The sequence below is a fragment of the Erpetoichthys calabaricus genome, chromosome 9, assembly GCF_900747795.2.
Source record: "Erpetoichthys calabaricus chromosome 9, fErpCal1.3, whole genome shotgun sequence".
Taxonomy (NCBI): Eukaryota; Metazoa; Chordata; class Cladistia; order Polypteriformes; family Polypteridae; genus Erpetoichthys; species Erpetoichthys calabaricus.
This window is the reverse complement of record NC_041402.2, coordinates 58,425,801-58,444,808: the sequence shown is the minus strand read 5'-3', so window position 1 is coordinate 58,444,808 and position 19,008 is coordinate 58,425,801. Positions and strand designations below refer to the sequence as shown.

General features: G+C 37.9%; 1 protein-coding gene across 2 annotated transcripts in view; it reads right to left on the bottom strand.

Annotated features, from left to right (window-relative positions):
• Nucleotides 1-19,008, bottom strand: part of abcc12 (ATP-binding cassette, sub-family C (CFTR/MRP), member 12) — a 133,765-nt gene that overhangs the window by 81,636 nt on the left and 33,121 nt on the right. For both annotated transcript variants that reach the window (XM_028809643.2, XM_051932022.1), the window contains 7 exons: nt 14,335-14,482; nt 13,629-13,862; nt 10,851-11,024; nt 10,318-10,465; nt 8,644-8,792; nt 6,243-6,350; nt 1,571-1,789 (listed from right to left, as the gene is read on the bottom strand). In XM_028809643.2, coding sequence (XP_028665476.2) covers nt 1,571-1,789; nt 6,243-6,350; nt 8,644-8,792; nt 10,318-10,465; nt 10,851-11,024; nt 13,629-13,862; nt 14,335-14,482 — 1,180 coding nt within the window. The remainder of the gene's footprint in view (nt 1-1,570; nt 1,790-6,242; nt 6,351-8,643; nt 8,793-10,317; nt 10,466-10,850; nt 11,025-13,628; nt 13,863-14,334; nt 14,483-19,008) is intronic.

The following is a 19,008-nucleotide window of genomic DNA, read 5'->3' as shown; positions in this document are numbered from 1 at the left end:
TACAAAGTCATTACATTAGAACAGTGTTTCTCAAACTCGGTCCTGGTGAACCCCCTGTGGCTGCAGGTTTTTTGTTCCAACCTGCTTCTGTTTTTATTGAACTCCTGGGCTAATTACGTGAACTGATATTTCCCAAGTTCTGTTTTTAGGGAACAATATAGAAATTAGAAAGCTAAGTTTGCTAAGAAAAAAAATAAATAAATAAAATGTACCAAGCAGTTATATAGGAATAATGTTTTTTTTTTTTTTTAAAACAGTATTTTCATCTTGATTTTCATTCTACTTTTCTAGGTGTTCTAATTGTTTAATTAATCCATTATTTACTGATTAGTGGGTCGGTTGCTAAAGTACTTGCAGCCTTTGGTTATTTAGTGTTGTTTGCCTGCGTGTCTGCTCTGCTCGTTTTAAGTTGTCATTATTAAGATACAACAAAGGGGGAAAACTGCACAGAGAAAGGGCAAAGTATAATGAAATCAACAAAAGAGAGTTAAGCATTTAAATCTATAGCAAAAGCAGAAATATTTCTAAATGTCTTATAAATGTAAAAATCATGCTGCTGTGCTTTTCTGAATGTTGAATAAAAGAAAAAAAAATACCAGCTAATTAAATGAGATCAGTGTTATCAGGTGTTGTCACTGATTAGGAATCTGGTTGGAACAAAAACCTGCAGCCACAGTGTGCCCCCAGGACCGAGTTTGGGAAACACTGCATTAGAATGATGACTGATAATAATATTATTTTACTGTGGTTTATTAATTTGTGGACAATGACCACATTTTTGGTAAACACATACATTTTGATCAGAACCTTTATTTGAGAAAGCTTGTCCACACATATACAGTATGGATATACAGTGTGCAGCAATTGTTAATTAGATGTATGATTTAATATAGAAAATACTGGAAAGAGGTAAAATATCCAGGTTCTTTAAAACCTAAATCACTTTCTGTGTGTAACTAAAACCCTGACCTTCACAGATGGAAATAATGATAAAGGAAAATGAGAGAGAACAAAAGACACTGTTTAAAAATGCTTACTAAATCTTTCACAAGCTCTCTTCTAAAGCCCGTTGCAATAAAGCCAAATAGAAAACTGAGTTAATGCCTTTTTGACGGTAGAGATTCTCAGACAATCTATTTTTGCTTTTCATTCCATCCCTCGTATTATTGAGACAATACCTGCATGTAATTTACATTTTTGAGATTTCTTCTCTTATACCTCAGATTGTGTGTTTAATTTACACAAGAATGCTATACCGATGTAAAATGAAGGATGGAGCAACATTTTCATCTTTTAACAATTCTGAGCCAACAATTTTAGTCTTGTGCACAGAAATTTAAAACTCAGGTAGTTGTCAATTATTGTTTTCTAGTTATGTTGAATAAATTACACTTCATGAAATGGAAAACATATTAAGAATGTTGTTCAAAAAGTATAGATACTGCAAATTGACCTAACAATCTTGACAAAAAATTATACTTTCATATGACATTATTAAATATTTTAATATGAACTGAAAGGTAAATATTCTGCATTTGCTGAACACATGTTATTTTTGTTTGCCCAGTACCTTCTTAAGTGTTAAATTTATATTTCTCAAATTAGCAGTGTCCTGCGTATGGTAAACAGCTCCATTCTGGTTCTTTGTTCCACCATTGTTCTTCTCATCCTGGGCAGCTTTGTCATGTGGCCTCTTCCAAGACAGAGTGGCTTTTTCTAAGACGATTGCATTTGGAGAGCCTTCTAACTGCATGACATAGGATTCTGGATTTTTAAGAAGGAGAATTTTCTGAAAGAGAGATTAATTAGAGGCAGAAGAAGATAATATTATAAGTTGTATCAATGCCATTTAATATATAAATTACAATCAAAATCAGAACACATTCAATTCTGTTTCAAAATGTTATTTGCAACTTTTGTTTCACAGTGATTTTTTTTATATAACTGCATATTTTTTTATGGTTTATACCAAGAGAACAGCTTTCACAGTGGATCAAAATAAATCAGGGTACTGCTGAACAGCATAAGCACTTCATATATTCAGCCAGCCTTCCACTTTATAAATCTGCCCACATCCACTTAAAAAACAGTGTATATTAAGGTTAAAGTATGCACAGAAACTGAAAAATAATATTGCTACTAATCCTACAGTACTAAGGTGATTTGAATGTTGTTTTTTTTCTATTTGACGTCATATCCCACCATCTGCTTTCATCTGTTCTAGGCTGGCCAGATTGTCATGGTTGCAAAAAGGGACACAACTCATTAATCCAGTGTGTGTGGTGGACTGAAATAAAATTCAAGGCTTTGTTCTGTTCGCATTTCAGCCACAAAAAAATGGGACAAAATGGGAAAAACTAAACACTTTGTTCAATTTTGGGAAGCTAGGCATAAAACGGACGCAATGCATAAAAACAGGGCTGTCCCGGAAAAAATGTGACAGCTGATTAGCCAAACCGGGATGCATAGCCTGATATTAGGACTGTTCAAATTAAAACTGGGGCTTCTGATCACGTCTGCTGTGAACCTGATTTTAATTTTCAAATTATTCTTGCATAATATAAAGTACAGAAAATGCTTAAAATCCTTAGTTCTTTAGGCTTTTGACACCTTAAACCAGCATATTGATTATCTATCTATCTATCTATCTATCTATCTATCTATCTATCTATCTATCTATCTATCTATCTATCTATCTATCTATCTATCTATCTATCTATCTATCTATCTATCTATCACTGGTGTATAGTAACTAAGTAGTACTGCTTCATTACTGTACTTCAGTATGTTTTTGGAATATTTTTAAGCAAAAGAAGATTAAAAAAAGAAGATTAAGAGGTGACATGATTGAAGTGTTTAAAATTATGAAGGGAATTAGTCCAGTGAATCGAGACTGTAATTTTAAAATGAGTTCACCAAGGACACACAGTTGGAAACTTGTTAAGGGTAAATTTAACACAAATAATTAGGAAGTTTTTCTTTACACAAAGAACGATAGACACTTAGAATAAGCTACCAAGTAGTGTGGTAGACAGTAAGACTTTAGAGAATTTCAAAACTCGATTTGATGTTTTTTTGGAAGGGAGCTGTTTTGGGCTGAATGGCCTTTTCTCATCTAGAGTGGTCTAATGTTCTAATTTCTAGTTACTTGAGTATTACATTTTCTTTTTTTTTCACATTTTATTAAAATTTATTAAAATCAAATAACATTCTATACAAGCAAGTCAAGTTTAACAAAACTAGGTTTGAAACAAATTGACCCCCACCCAGCATTATTGAGTATATGAGTATTATATTGTCTGTCTGCTTTAGTTTTTACTTCACTATAGTATCTAACACAATTGGCTACTGTTACTCTGATGTATTGCTACTCTGTATTTAGTAAATATATATATTTACTGTATATTGCTAGACACATTTGTTATTGGGTGGCAGAGTGGTGCAGGAGACCAGGGTTTGCATTCTGGGTCCTCCCTATGTGGAGTCTGCATGTTCTCCCTGTGTCTGCTTGGGTATCCTCTGGGTGCTCTGGTTTTGTCCCACTGTTTAAAGACATATGGGTTAGGTGAGTTGGTAACACTAAATTGGCCCTAGTGTGTGGTGGGTGTGTTTGTGTGCTTTCCCTGTGATGGTCTGGCACCCTGTCCAGCGTTTGTTCCAGCCCTGCACCCTGTGCTAGCTGGGACAGGCTCTGAACCTGTGATGCTGGTCTGGATTAAGCGGGTTAGAAAAAGCCAAAATGCCATTTGTTTCTGCAGTATTAATCCAGAAAAAATAGATTATGCAAATATGTACAATGCTTTGCTCAGTCAATTATCTAAAATGCTGGCTTCCTCTGCTTTTCAAATGTGCACTGCTGGCACTAACACCTGGTCGTCTATGAAGTCCTTCCAAGTACAACTGGGCAAGGCTGAATGTTGTTGGTGACAGCACAGTCCTAGTCTCTGGCATTCTCAGAGCTGATACTGCTGTGTCACGACAGCCTGCCGAAGGGCGCGGGGCTCGCTGTGCGTTCACATGCTGTGGGTCACTTACTGTACATTATCCTGGACATTACGGCTCCAAAAAAAATCATGAATGGGTTGGAAAAACTAAAAGGCTGTTCCTTTGGAAATTAAACTGAAATTGATAAAATCTAGGTAAAACACTTCATTAAAAATTATTTAATAATGGGGGGCATTACTAGGGCCAGGAAACATTTAAAAATGTTTTCCATTTAAGTTATTTGGCATTTCGAAAAATTGCTTTACAAAAGGAAAAGATTAGTTCCTTCTGAATGCAGAGGAGGCCTGCATGCATCTCTTATTAGAATGATATCCATTAAATTACGACACAGTCTATAAGATGTCCGCTCATGCTGAATGCCAATGCTTCAAGCTACATTTACTTGGCTCATACTTTACTAATTATAATACAAGTCCCACACAAAAAAAGGTAGGCTGCATTATTTTAGGTGTATAAGAACTTTTTTGAATATATATAAAACAGAGAGATTCTATGCTTACTTGTGCTTTTGTTACTTAATTACACTTAACATGAGATACTTCAAAACTTCTGCTTGATTATTTTTTCTTGAGCATCTTTTACTTATATTTGAAACAGTTTCCAGAAAAGTATCTCTACTTTTATTCATGCATAGCCATTGGGTACTTTATACACCACTGCTGTCTAATATAACTCATTAATGCATGCTTGGGCTGGCGTCCCTGCCGGAATTGGCCCTATGTCTTTAACAGGCCGGGAGGCAAATACAATGGAGAGTTTGGCAGGGAGGCTCCATATCAAAGCTGTATGCTCCCCGGACTGGCTAGATGGCGACATCCCTGGGCTTCAGTACCCATTCAGACACCCACAGGGTATGCTAGGAACTGTAGTCCAGTAGGGCAGCCCTGTTGAGGTCCATGGGTGCTGCCAGTGGGTGCTGCAGGGAGCTGCACTCCTTACTTTATAGGACTCTCTTATGACCTGGAAGTGCTTCCAACTGGCAATGCCCTGGCACTGGAAGTACTCCTTTGTCTTCAATAAAAGGAATCACACTGCCTTATCCAGATGAGTCGGAGCCAGGAAAGGAGACAGAAAACATTCCTCTGGGAGGAGTAGTGGAGAAGAGAAAGAAAAAGAATAAAAAGAAAAAGAGAGAAACATATTGCTGCTGAGGTGTAAAAGTTTGTGCTTTGAACCTGGAACTGTGTCAGTGCAATATTGTCTGGGGTTTGGGCTCTGTGACGTCCCCCGTTGATCGCACTTCCAATCCAAAATCAAATGAAGTATTTAGAGAATGCTCTGTAATTTTAACATCACTGCTTATCACAGATTATTCCATACTGAATCTGTGAAAAGGGTGATTCCGTAGAAATAAATAGAGGTCTCAAAAGTTGTTTTTACCTTTCAACTGCAAACACACATTCTGTGCCAATCAATCAATAAATTAATCTTTATTTTACTTTGTGGACTGCACAATACATTCTTCCATTAATAAGATAAGCATATCTATAAAAACACAACCATTACCAAAACAAAAAAACAGTTGCAAAAACAAGAAAAAAAAAAATGACATCATAGATACAGTATATTTTATGAATGCTGTTAGACACCTGTAGGGTTATATGGAGCCAGAGCTCTTTTCAGGTAACATTTAGTACAAAACCAAAATCAGCAGTGCACTGCGTAGCTCTCATATGGATACAAGTACACTCGCTCGTTCTGAAGCCATGTAGTGTTATCAGTTTGTCCTTTTCTTAGATGTGGATGGAAAGCTGACTACTCTGAGAATATGCCATTTTCACAAAAGCTGACTACAGCTTGGGACGGTCCCTGAAGCTTTTAAGCAGGTGAACTAAGCACACATAAAAAATATGCAGTGCTTTAATAACTGCTGCATTTCAAAAAGAAATCACTGAGTGTACGGCTCATACAGCGCAGAACAAGATTTCCTGCTGTACCACCAAGGTGTTTTCACACAATGTAGCAGCTCTACATGACAAGACTCAGTCCCAGAAGCCTCAAGATGACTGTGCCACTAGGCAGTGAAGTAAGAAAAAACATTAGAAAAACAGAAGAGAGAGATCTTCCTAGAGTTGTCAACCTTAATGCCATGTTGTCAGTCATTCATTCATTCCTTCAAAATTAAATTTTGAATTTTACCTAGAACAGGAAATCCTATTTAAGTATGATTCACGTGTACTGCCCCAAGGAATCCTAGATTTGCATTTAGTGATTGATGCTGATTGTGAAATGAATACCTTTAATCTTGCACATGAGATTTTCGCTTCTGCAAAGGCTTTTACAGCAAAAGGAAGAACGCCGATAGTGAATCTCATTGCATTGAAAACTGAAATAACGGTGAAAGCCTGCAAAAAGAAAGACAACAATTAACTCAGCAGGAGCAGCCATGAAACAGTAGCCATAACACGTTCAAAGCTAAATGGTCTTCTGGGTCTGATATGAAGAAGTCATGACACTAGTAGGTTAACAAATACATTTCTCACGTGTATTAACTTTTTATTAATCAAAGTGTATTGAAACATTTTAATTAAGAAAAACATTTAAATCGTAAAAAAAAACATGTTTGCATTGTTCATAGCTGCAAAAACAACGGGGGGTTCTTGGGACTGTCCTGAGCCTGGCCTTCAGCATGATTAAACCTTTCCACTTGCAAGAATATTCTATTTTTTGTTTCAGCTGCTTCTCAATGTTTGTTCATTTTTTTTCAAAACACTTACATTTCTGTTGGAAATGAATCAAATATAACATATACTGCAACAGCATATTTCTTATGAGTAAGAGGGCTGCTAAAGTGCAATGAGGACCAATTTATAACACTGAAGGTTTTGCATTTTTAAAATATAACAATTCAACAAAACAGAATCAACTAACCAAAACTGAGAATGGAGTTAGAGTCGGGTAATGCCATGTCACACACGTGCGCATGGGAGGCAGCTAAAGGACTCGAAGGAAGACAGTTCTGAGGCATGCCGGGATGTGGCAGAGTGCACTGATTCTTTTTTTCCCTTGCCTGTAGACCATTCCCGGGAGATCTCACCTGGCTCTCATGATGTCACTTCCGGGACCAAGCCAATGGAAGAAGACCTTACCAGCTCCCGCCCCTGTGATTTCACCTCCGGGCTTGAACCAATGGCAGATGATCCTGAGCCAGACCCATATGACCTCACTTCCGGTCCTCCCCTTTAAAAGTCTAACCGTTTCCTCTATGTGTCAGTCTTGTTGTGGACTCTGTTGTATGCACATCAGTGCTCTATATTTGCATTTTCAACGTTGCAGCCAGGATACCTCATTATACGGGTGGCTGCCCCAAACCTTTATCTGTGTGATGTCTCATTATTGTGACAGCCAAAATGTAATATGTTCTAATGCCATGTGGTTCATTGCATCTCCACATTCTGATGAGATGTTCTTTAATGACATCAAGTGAATATCTTTTGCACTAATATTCCATTGTTAGCTTTGTATTCATGTTTTAAAGAGATACACTCACAGGATGAGCTATAGTCAACGTCCTGTAACCTCTTAACTTTACAAGATTTCCTTCATGAATTTCAAAAGCAGCAAGGTTCAAGGCTGGTGTAAACTGTACAAGTGTATAAATGGGCATGTGATGTCGCTATCTTGGAGTCAGAAGAGTGAAGGGTCACTCAGGAGTTCTGTTTAAGGCTTGTTTGGCTGAGTTTGTGCACCACAGTGGTTCAGTAAACATCACTGAGTTCTTATTGTAGGTAGGGGGACTTGCTGGTGGTGTAAAGGTGCCATCTTTGTCTGAGTGTGCAACATCAAAGCTGGTGCAGATTAGGCCACATTCACTGCTCGTATTAGGAAGTCATGACACACAGACACGCCCAACAAGAGCCATGTTGGACACATCCATCTTACTAACCGAAGGTTGTAAACAGTAAATGGACGCAGGGCGCTGGGCACATCGAGGCGCACGCGCATTGCTGCACTGCAGCGCATCACACGGCGTAAACTGGATATGGATGCAGGGCGCAGGGCTGAACTTGCTGTGCTCCACTCTGCCAGCGGTCGGTGTCAGCAAAGGCAACGGAATCACATCTCCACAAAACGGGACCGCTTTACTACAGATGTGCATATGTAATTAAATGACATGTCCCCAGACGCACCCACCCTCCATGACAGAGAAAACAAAAACAAGAGGATTCAGCGCATATGTGAATCACATTACAGTATTACAGTACAGAAGCCCCAGACGTCCAAACTACACGGCGTAGACCGGATATGGACGCGGGACGCAGGGCTGAACTTGCTGTGCTCCACTCTGCCAGCGGTCGGTGTCAGCGAAGGCAACGGAATCACGTCTCCACAAAACGAGACCGCTTTACTACTGATATGCGTATGTAATTAAATGACATGTCCCCAGACGCACACACCCTCCATGATATGTCATCCGTCCAGATATTGGACGGAACAGAAACTGATTGCCATTCTTGGATATCCGATTCGCTGGCGAATCGCGGGCTTACTAGTCTGGATATGACGTAAGGTTTCTGCTGATAGTATGGGTTACTGTAAGTTACTTTATTAGCCTGCAAAACCTTGAGTCACGCCTCATATATGTGATGAAATATTTGTTTGTAAATGAATGTATAAAAAACATTTTTAGATACTTACAGATGAGGAAGACAGAGGAAGCTTCAAGGATGTATGAACGATGAATGTTAGCACAGTGGCCAGTGTGGGGACTATAGTGGAGACAGATGTATTCACACTTTGGAGGTAGCCTGCATTTTCCAAGATGCTTTTCTCCATTTTCCGCACCTCTAAAAAGGTAGGACAACAGTGAGAAATTATTTCATGTTTCCTTTCACAGCAATGATAGATAACATATCACTATCATAGTCAGAAAAATCCATCATTCTATTCAAGAGTGAGGAGGAGAAGGATCAATGGAAAAAAAATCCCACCCAAAAATTGACTTTTAATAAAATGTATTCTTTAAACTCCTTAGTGCTTTAGATGTTTCAGTTTGGATCAAAAAACACAGTTGAGCCTTAGAATGTGAGGTGTTCTCTTACATTTAGCTTCAAGGTTACTAAAGTAGTGATGTAGTGGAATAGTAAATGTACCTTCAAAGAGATTAAAGAATGATGAGAGAATATGGGAATATGGAGAAATTAGGTTTTTTTTCAAGGTAGACACAAAGAAGTAATTTCTGTCTGAAAACATGTCACATCTAATAAAGACTTAGGCAAATCTAAATGCATTGTCTGCAGCAAATAGTTAAAAGGTAAGAAAACCAAAAATTTGAAGACTTTCCACAATTGTTAGCACAATGATTTTTTTAGAGAAATGAAGAAGAAAGGCGTTCAAAGAAAGTAATCAGTGAATGAGTGGTAAAAGCAAACTTTTAGTGGGCACAGAAACGCTGTCAACATGTCTGATAATTTTGAAATTTCCGTATCTTCAGACTAACAAGAATAATAAGGGGAAGATGTTCTCAATGTTTGTGGAGTCTCGCCTGTCTACTGGATCTTGTGAAATGGCAGATTTTAAGGAGTACAGTGAAACACAGCCTCATGGTCTACAGTTGTTCTTGAGATGTATCTAAAACTCAAGCAAAAACTAAAAATAAACATATATTGCTGTTAGAATTAATACTAGTTTTGGAAACTGAAATAAACTTGAAAATAATTATGAATTCAAATATAAGCTAATTCATCAAACGAAACTGGAGAACCAAGGCCACTAAGGTGAGGTCCACAGTGATCTTTGGGAGTAGAAGTCAGGTGTGGAATATTACAATGGCTTTTATGCACCAAACTAAAGATATGAGTAGGTTGCTACGTCAGAAGAAGATTACAGTTGACTGGCCATTAATCGGGTACTGAACCTGTGGGCCACTACTGAGCAACAACTGGAAAACATGTTTAGCAAAACTACAGAAATCCTTGTAATTTGGTGTAGAAAAGGTGAAAGGAAAAAATCAGCAACCTGCCAGTGCTACTCATGGTGTTGTAAAGTTGCTCCTTCTATGAAACACATAAAAATTTCCTGGGAAATCTGGCTTTGGTGAGTTGTGTATGAGTTATTCATAGTCCTCACTGTGACCACCAACTGTTACATTTGACTACAAAATATTTTCATACATTTATGCTGGTGAACTTAGCTTTCAAATCCAGAAAAACAAAAGCTATAACTGCTAACTTTCATCAACAGATTTCCAGCTGAGTAACCATGAAATGCAGAAAACAATGTGCTGCAAAATAGCTAAAATTATCATGTCTATTTGATTTCACACTTGAAATGAGTGTTGTACTGTAACATACAGGTAGAAATGTTACATACCAGTGATGTTCTGCTCAAATGAACTCTCCCAAGCATACATTTTTATCAGTTTTACGAATGTCAGCAGCTCATTCATGGTTCGTACACGTTTATCAGTCACATGGATGGCCTTTCTTCGAAATAAACCTGTCAGTTTAGCTATCAAGAACTGAAAGTGAAAGAAGAAAGTTAAGATCATTAGCAATTTTTTCTCCACTTTATAACAAACATCATGTCTCTAACATGGACGGTAAAATATCAAAAAATGTATAGTGTTAACACACTGCAATTGGCAGTACTGGGTAAATAAACACGATTCTTCTAAAAATGTCAATTTTGTATGTAGACAGTGCTATACATGCAGCCTGCACAGGGTTACCCACTCAACATGAGGCTGACAGCTTAAAGATATTTCCAGGGTTGCATAGCTGGAAGTTCAAACTGGCAAGTGGAGAATTTCCTTGCATAGGATTTACCAGGGCGCACTACATTCTAAATGGGCACAGGGTGTCACACTTATACATATTTTTTACTTGGAATTTTTAAAAACTTACCTGTACAGGAATAAAAATGATGTATACTACAAATCCAGTGAGAGCAGTCAAGTCAAGAATGATACATGAGTAGATAACACACAAAATTATGAGCACTGGCATAGTGATGCAAAAAGTACAAAATATAACTGCATCAAACAGTCGATATCCATCATTGGAAAGCAGATTAAGCACCTGTTAAACAAACAAAAAAAACAACAACACGATTAAACAGCAAGCTACTTAGTTTCAAATGGTTATCACTGGTATTTGTTTGACATGTTTTTTATTTCAAACATCAGGTTTTTCAGACAACTTGTCCTAATTACTACTCAAAGCAGTAGATATGCAGAAATATTAATGTATTAATATTGTGATAATTAAAAAAACTTAAGGATATGAGCAGCAAAATATTTTTTTTGGTTATTTTTGTGTTTGATCAACTATTGTAAGTTTATAAATTACTAGTGGGTTTGCCCCCTGCTCGCTTTGCTCCCCAAACCCTCTGGCCTGTGAAGAGGGGGGCTGAACGCACCCTAAGGAGACGCGGTCGCTCCTCCGAAACCCCCTTTTAAACGGTGATACAAAAGTTTTTTTTTACCTCCTCTTTGCTCGATCTGCTGCTGCTGCTGTTGATGTTGATGCAGCATCTCGCGCGGTGCTTCGAACATTTAAAAGCCTGTACAGCAGCTGTCCTACTCTTTGTATTTTATTTCCGGCCCCGGCGTGATTAAATCTCTTGGCACAAAGTCTCGTCTCGCGGGATGCGAGTTCTTGATATTTTTTTAGTTTATAATTTAAAAACGGAATAAGAATCTGAAAATCTAACAACATCACATTAAAGTTCAATAAATTCTGAAACGAATGATACCAAACATATATATGTAGTTTTTAAAATATGCCTGATTTAAAGCATCACAAAAAACGTCACATAAAATCGTTGCACAAAATCATTGCACTTTTAGACTTAGGATTTTATATATACAGATTAGATAATATAGCTCCTGAATATAGCATGCAATATTTGGAAATATGGTGTCACTGGGTTAGGTTGGGGAGCACGAACTGGTATAGCGTGTTGCTGCACTCACCACATTACAAAACAGCTGGGGATCCCAGCTGGCAACCCCTCAGGCAGACACGCGGTCCAGTCCCTCCCTCTGGAAAGTACTCTCTATCTGCCACAGCCAGTTGTTACGTGGGTGTCCCCTTGGCTTGGTGTAGCTGCTTGGGTCCTGAATAATGAGGGTCCTTTGTTCCAGATCACCCTTGGAGAATTGCACAACATGGCCATAGTGCCGTAACTGACGCTCCTTCACAATATCTCTTTCGGGACTCTGTGAGCAACCGCTCATTTCTATACAAGGTCAAACCAGCGGTACCTATGGATTCTCCGAAGAGACACAGTACCAAAGGAGTCCAGTCTTCATCTCAGGTCACTAGATGGTGTCCATGTCTCGCAACCATATAGCAAGACAGGAAGCACAGAATAAAATTCTTCCCTACCTCTAAAATTCAGTAGTGCTGCTTAGGAAGTACCCAAGCATGGATATACTGTAATTACAATTTTTAAAATCAGTGAAAATCATAGACAGTAATAGCATATTTTATTACACATGTACACACATTCTCAAGCTAACGTATTCCAATACAAGGTCATGGCTCCACTGGACACAAGACAGGAAACAGCCATGGAAAGCGTGCCAATCCATTACTGGTTCTACTTATACAAACACTCATTTCGAAGGGGCAACTTCAATTTTGCCAGCTATCGTAATCTGGCTGTCTTTGGGGAAGTGGGAGAAGAATCAAAGTACTTGGAAATAAACCCCCACAGACATGTGCAGGCTTCTCCAGGATGTCCCATGTGTGAGGTGACAGAACTACCCACTGTGCTACCACACATTTTGTTATTCAGAGTTATCACAGAAAATACTAAACCAAATCAAAATGTAAAAAATTATTTTTGTTTACTTTACTAAACAAAAATATTTTCATTGCTCTTTATAAACTTCTAGTTATTGTTGCTGAATGGTCTTCTTTATCTATAACCTTTCCTGCTCATTTGTGAACCTTGGTTTGACTAATGCACTTTTATGAATAGTTTGCTAGTATTATTCTGTGACTCTGATACAATATGTTCACATTTGACAGGAAAAGTTTGATTACCAATTGTTGTTCACTTACTTTCAAACTGGATAGTGAAGATAGCGTAATGATATTGTGCAATGCAGAATGTAGAGAGACACTGGGTTCAGCCTAGTGGTGAAACTCATCTCATCATGTTGCCTGCCAACAAGTGTAGTAGGTGTGATCACTCAGCGAGCGTGTTCTAAAATGGACTTTTAATTGTAACTAAAAAATAGCCTATTTTCTGTTTGGGTAGCTTTAATTATGCAGTTTTAATTTGTCACAACTTGTATTTGCAGGATGCATAATACAAGTATTGTTTTATTTTTTTAGCATAGGTACAACAAATTGCTTTATAGTTAATATGCTACACATTTTTCAATTAAAAAAACATTATTTTTGACTTGAAACCTTGTTCTGATTTCCTTGGTTAACACATGGAGTCAATGGTGTGAAGGAAACTTATAAACGTGCATTTGTTAGTCTTACTTTGTAACCACTAAAGAAGGTGACACTGCCTGCCTAGTGCAATTAATACAAACCATTATAATTCTTATAGCATGAAGCTGCCAGCTTTTCTGCACACAACTAGGCACCATTTAGTACCTGTATGCCAAAAAATGTACTGATAAAAACTGTAAAATATACTATTGCCCAAGAGAAACCTACCTCCCCAACAGAGACGTCAGTCAGAGCTTTCAGCGAAATCAGTTTCTCAAATGCTGCAGTACTAAATCCTGATTTAACTCTGATGGCTGTTCTATAGTTGATTGCCCAGGTCAAAGATACAAAGAAGGCTTTGCAAAATTCAGAGAAGAAAAGAGCAAAACAAATGCCTGCCCCATACAGTGAATCTTTGGCGGGCGTATCCACATACTGGAGAATTGTGTGCACCAGCAAACCCTGCATTTAATAGACAAAAAGAAAGACGTGAAGGCTTTTTTTCTCCATCATTTGCACTATACAATTTTTTCTTGTGAATTCTATGGACATCCATTTTACATTCAATTAGCTTATCACAATTTGAAGAAATAAAATGTATGTCATTGAAAATGGAAGGCATGTAGAAATAGTCAACTAATAAAATTTCCAAACTGCTATACAAAATCAAAATTTTCGTACTTCAGTCTTGAACACGTTTTTTTTTTTTATAAAAGGTAAAAATCTAGTTTTAGAATGATTAAGACACAAGTACAAATAAACACAAGTAAAAAAAATATGTTCACTGCTGTAGCCAGAGATAGATAGATAGATAGATAGATAGATAGATAGATAGATAGATAGATAGATAGATAGATGGAATATAGTACTTAGTTTTTGCATTAGTAGCCACAGTGTTATGCATTTTCACTTTAAGTATAAAATATCTGCTTACTGGACCCAAGAAACCGGCAGCACTGAAAAATGATGAGCAAATGACGGCGACAATCATTCTTGTTTTTTGAAATCTTATTAATACTCTTCCCACTGAGGCTTTCTCAGGTCCAACCTGAGCGACTTCTTCCTCCCAGAATTTGAAAAATCTAAAAGTGTTAATGAAATAAAATAATCAGAATGAAAATTAAATAAATTATAAGAAACTAGTTGATTACCCAGTGGCTTGCACTGAGTGCAAGGGAAAAAATAAAATGTAGTCTATAAGTTATTAAACAGTAAAACATTAACATTTAAGAAGTAAAGATATATTGAGCACTACTGGAGTGGTTTGGGGTAAACTACATTTTAAAGGCGCTATAACACAACAGGTAAGTAGTACTAACAGTAGCTAAAATGTTTTTGGATTATCTCTTGGTAGTAGATCCCTTGTGAAAGGCGCTACATGACCGCTGTGGTATAGAAATGTCATTTTCTATGTGATCGTCCAAATTTCTGCATGACAACCTTGCACTACGTGCCTGTGATTTACTTCTTAAAATAATTCATCACAAAAGGAACCTTGAATGCTGCGGGGTTTTATTGACCCAAACTCACCTTAAGGGACAGTAAGTAGTAGTGCAGGGTAATTTACAGAGTCCTGCCTCGATGGCGCCGATTACACTCATTCGCAAAGGTTTCCAGGAGCCGACGGGGCACTTGAAGTGTCACAAACAGTGTGAGAAGAGAGGACGCTGCCCGAAACTGCGACACTCTCGACCCCGCGGAGCAGCCTGACATTCCACGCCTCCCAGCATCCACTTTGTTCTCATGCACATTGTTTATAACTCGCTGCAGTTAAAAAGTAGAAAGACGCAAAGCTGTTTTCCTCATCTCTTTTACTATCAATTACTGCCAACTAAAAAAAAGTTACAATGTGGCAGTTTCCGCAACAGTCACGTGGACGAATAAATAAAACTTCTCTGTCAGAACGTGCCTGGCGGCAGACGGCTCAGCGCTGTAGTCCAGAGAGGAGGGCTGGGAGAGGACGATGCGGGGTGCACCTCTATGGGATAGATTGTCGTGTTTGTGTTTACTTCTTTTCAATATCAGTAAAATAACTCTCACACAAATAATAACAATTCGTAAAGACGATATAAAAATGGTGTCCACAAACGAAGTGATTAGTTCCTGTATTATAATATGTTCTGTGGTCATACGTAATTTCCATATCGCGTGGTCATACGTAATTTCTGTTTCAAACGCGAAAAGAATTTTATATATATAGATAAATGTAAACACAGTTCAAACTTCCTGGGTTTGTCTACTGAGATCTCACTTATCATAACTGCTCTACCTTAGCACAAGCCACAAAAAAAGTTCTTATGTTCTAAAGGGTTGCCAAACTGCTGAAAATGTCCAGTTGCCCCAGTGAGAACTTGATTGCATTTCTTGTCAGCTGTCAGTTTTAAATTGGTTATGGTATTCAATCTGATCTGTTATGATGAAGTCTCGATGGTCCTGATACCAACTTGTAGGTCAGTGTCTGTGTTACATTTTATTTTCTAAGAGAGTCTTAGAGAAGGTGTCTCAACTGAAATGCCAAGATGTGCAATTTCAATGCTGAGTTGGTCAAGAGTTCAAAACGCTATCATCTGAAACTGTGCAGAAACATATTATAATTTTAGTTGCATTAATATTATTAAGTTAATCAATAAAATAAAAATACACTGCAAACCAGGCATTTTTGACAGTCATTCTCCAGCTACTGTGGCTGTTAAAATTAAAATACATAAATAACTTGATCACAAAACAAGGTCAGCATCAGGGCAAATTTAGCAGGGCGTAGTGGAGTTTTACATGAGAGGCAGTGGTCTTTCCAGCAGACCTGACTATTTGTTGTATCCAATTCTTGTCATGTTTAATTGCTGATCCAAACCACTGTGATGCGTGAGTCACTGTTGCACCCCAAAACATGAGGATGAGTCTCAGTACTTTAGCTAAACCAACTTTATTCAGCTTGACACAGCATGGTTATTTATTGTAGTGGGATCTGCCACTCTCCTATACACAGACACAGCAGTCAGGCAGCGTTGTGGCCATGTTAGTGGCCAAGCAATTCTGTTCCCTGCATTTATATTGTTCCTGGCATCATCCCATTGATGACAGGTGCTTATAACATGACCGCGATCAGCTTGGATTTGCTTCCGTGGCACTCCGCTGCAGCGCTGTAAGGCTGCGGTTGCCCCAGCAATGAACAAGCAATCTTCAATAGACACAGCAATCGTTCTTCGTGACGCACTTCAGTGTGTCATCCCATTGGGGGTGGGGGGGTGGGGGTCACAAAAGAGTTCAGAACCAACGCACCACACTGTAATGGACAAGCCTAGAGCAGACTCAATGATTGCTCTGTAGGTCTGAATCAGCAGCTTCTGTCCCTACTTCCTTAGCTGTCAGAGGAAGTACATCCACTGCTGTGCATTTTATTTTATGGAATCTATGTTGGTCTTCCATGTTAAGTCCCAGATGATTATAGATTTCAAAATCGTGAAGGTTTCCACAACTAACCCATTAATGTTAAGTATGGAGAAGGGAGGTAATATTTTGGGAAGCACCTGAAATCCACTGTCATTGCCACAGTTTTGAGTGTGTTTAGCTCTACATTGTTCTGACCACACCAAAGGGCCAGCTGTTCATCCTCCTTCTGTTTTCAGACAAGTCGGTATTTCTGATGAATCCAATGATGGTTGCATCATCTGCATATTTGAGGAGTTTGTTAAAAGGTTCCTTGGAGGTGCAGTCATTAGTATTGAGGGAGAAAAGCAGTGAGGAGAGCACACATCCCTGGTAGGCACCAGTACTGATTGTACAGGAGCTGGACAAACATGCATTTGCTAGTCTTACTTTGTAACCACTAAAGTAGGTTACCTGCTGTTTCTTATTTGTCAAGAAATTGGTATCTTTGAACATTAAAACATTACAAGAGACTAATCCAGCAATCCAGTGACAGGTGGAGGCACAGACAGAAAGCTAGGTGAGTTTAAGGTGGAACTGTTCAGGTATGATTTTGTTAAATGCTGAGTTGAAATCCCAAACAGAGTTCTTGCAGAGGTCCCTGCGTTGTCAAGGTGTTGCAAGATATAGTGCAGACACATATTGACTATATCATTCACTGTCCTGTTTCCTTGGTAAACAAACTGAAGGGGGTCCATCAGGGAGAACTCTGATGTCCTTCAAGTGAGCTAACACCAGTCTCTAAAAGGTTTTCATGATTACAGATGTCAAAGCAACAGACCTATATTCATTCAGCGGTTATGCAGATTTTTTTGAGAGTGGTATAATTATAGCTTGTTTGAAACATAAGGGAACATGTAGAACATGTAGAAAAGTGCAAATTGCTACAAAAGGGCACAGGAACATCAATTATAAATATAAAATGGGAGACACTGTCCTACAGCGGGCAACCTCTGAAAAGGATTTAAGGGTTTATGTTGACACAATGTTTTCATCGTTGAACTAATATGCAGAAGTAAGTAGTAAAAAGGCAACTCAAATTTAAGTTATATCATAAAAACTATATAATGCACTAGTGAGACCTCATCTGGAGTATTACATGCAGTTCTGCTCACTAGAATATAAGAAAGACACTTGAAGCTGTTCAGAAAAGATCAACCAAGTGCATCCCAGGACTTATTATTATATTCTGACCAATTCAGAAAATCAGAAAATGAAACCTGTTTAGGCCCAAACAAAATAGACTGCGTGGGGGCCTAATCCAGGTGTTGATAAAGTAAATTCATCAGAATTGCTTCAGTTTAAGGGAATTTCACATACTTGAAGACACCAGTGAAAATTAAGAGAAAGTGCATTTAAGACGGAGGTCAGGAAGCCCTTCTTTATGCAAAGAGTTGTGGAAATCTGGAACAAACTATTGCGTCATGTACTTGAAGCAGAAGCATCGACAACCTTTAAGGAGTACCTGGACAAGACATTGGGACAGCCTAGTTATTAACTAAACAAGCAAGCCTGACAGACTGAATGGTTTCCTCTTGTTTGTTAATTTTCTTAAGTTCTCTGATTTTTATGCTATGTTGTTGACTCTTCCATTCATTATTCTTTGGTCTGTCTTCTTCGTCTCTTCCCTACAACTACTGCACCTATGGTCCCCAAACTCTATAAATTCTCATATCTCTGTTTTAATATGCAAGACAGGGCCACATTGCTGGTAATACACTTGAATGTTGGCTCACCGGCTGGACTTTTTATTTTCTGTCCACCTTGGCCTTGTGACCATAGCATTGGACTTATCCTTGTAATCATTACAGACTTAAAAATTAATTGAGCAATTTAGTTTATAGTTTTTATCTGTTAGTTCTTTATCTGTATTATGTAAGTGCATATTGATTTATTCTGATTTATTATTTTTGGTACTTCATTTATGCATTTATTCATTCATATACATGTATGTTTGTAAATCATTATTTTTCTTTTAACTTGCAATTGTTTTTTGTCTTTAACATTTTAGAAAGCTACTATGAGCTACATGTTTTGTATGAAAATGTGCTATAGGAAAATGGTAATGGGTGTTGTTGTTGTATCCTCAATTTCAAGTCTGGTGGCTACAAAAACACCATTTCTTATTTAGGTGACAGAAATAAGAGAAAAACAGAGTGATAATTGACATAACAAACAAGAA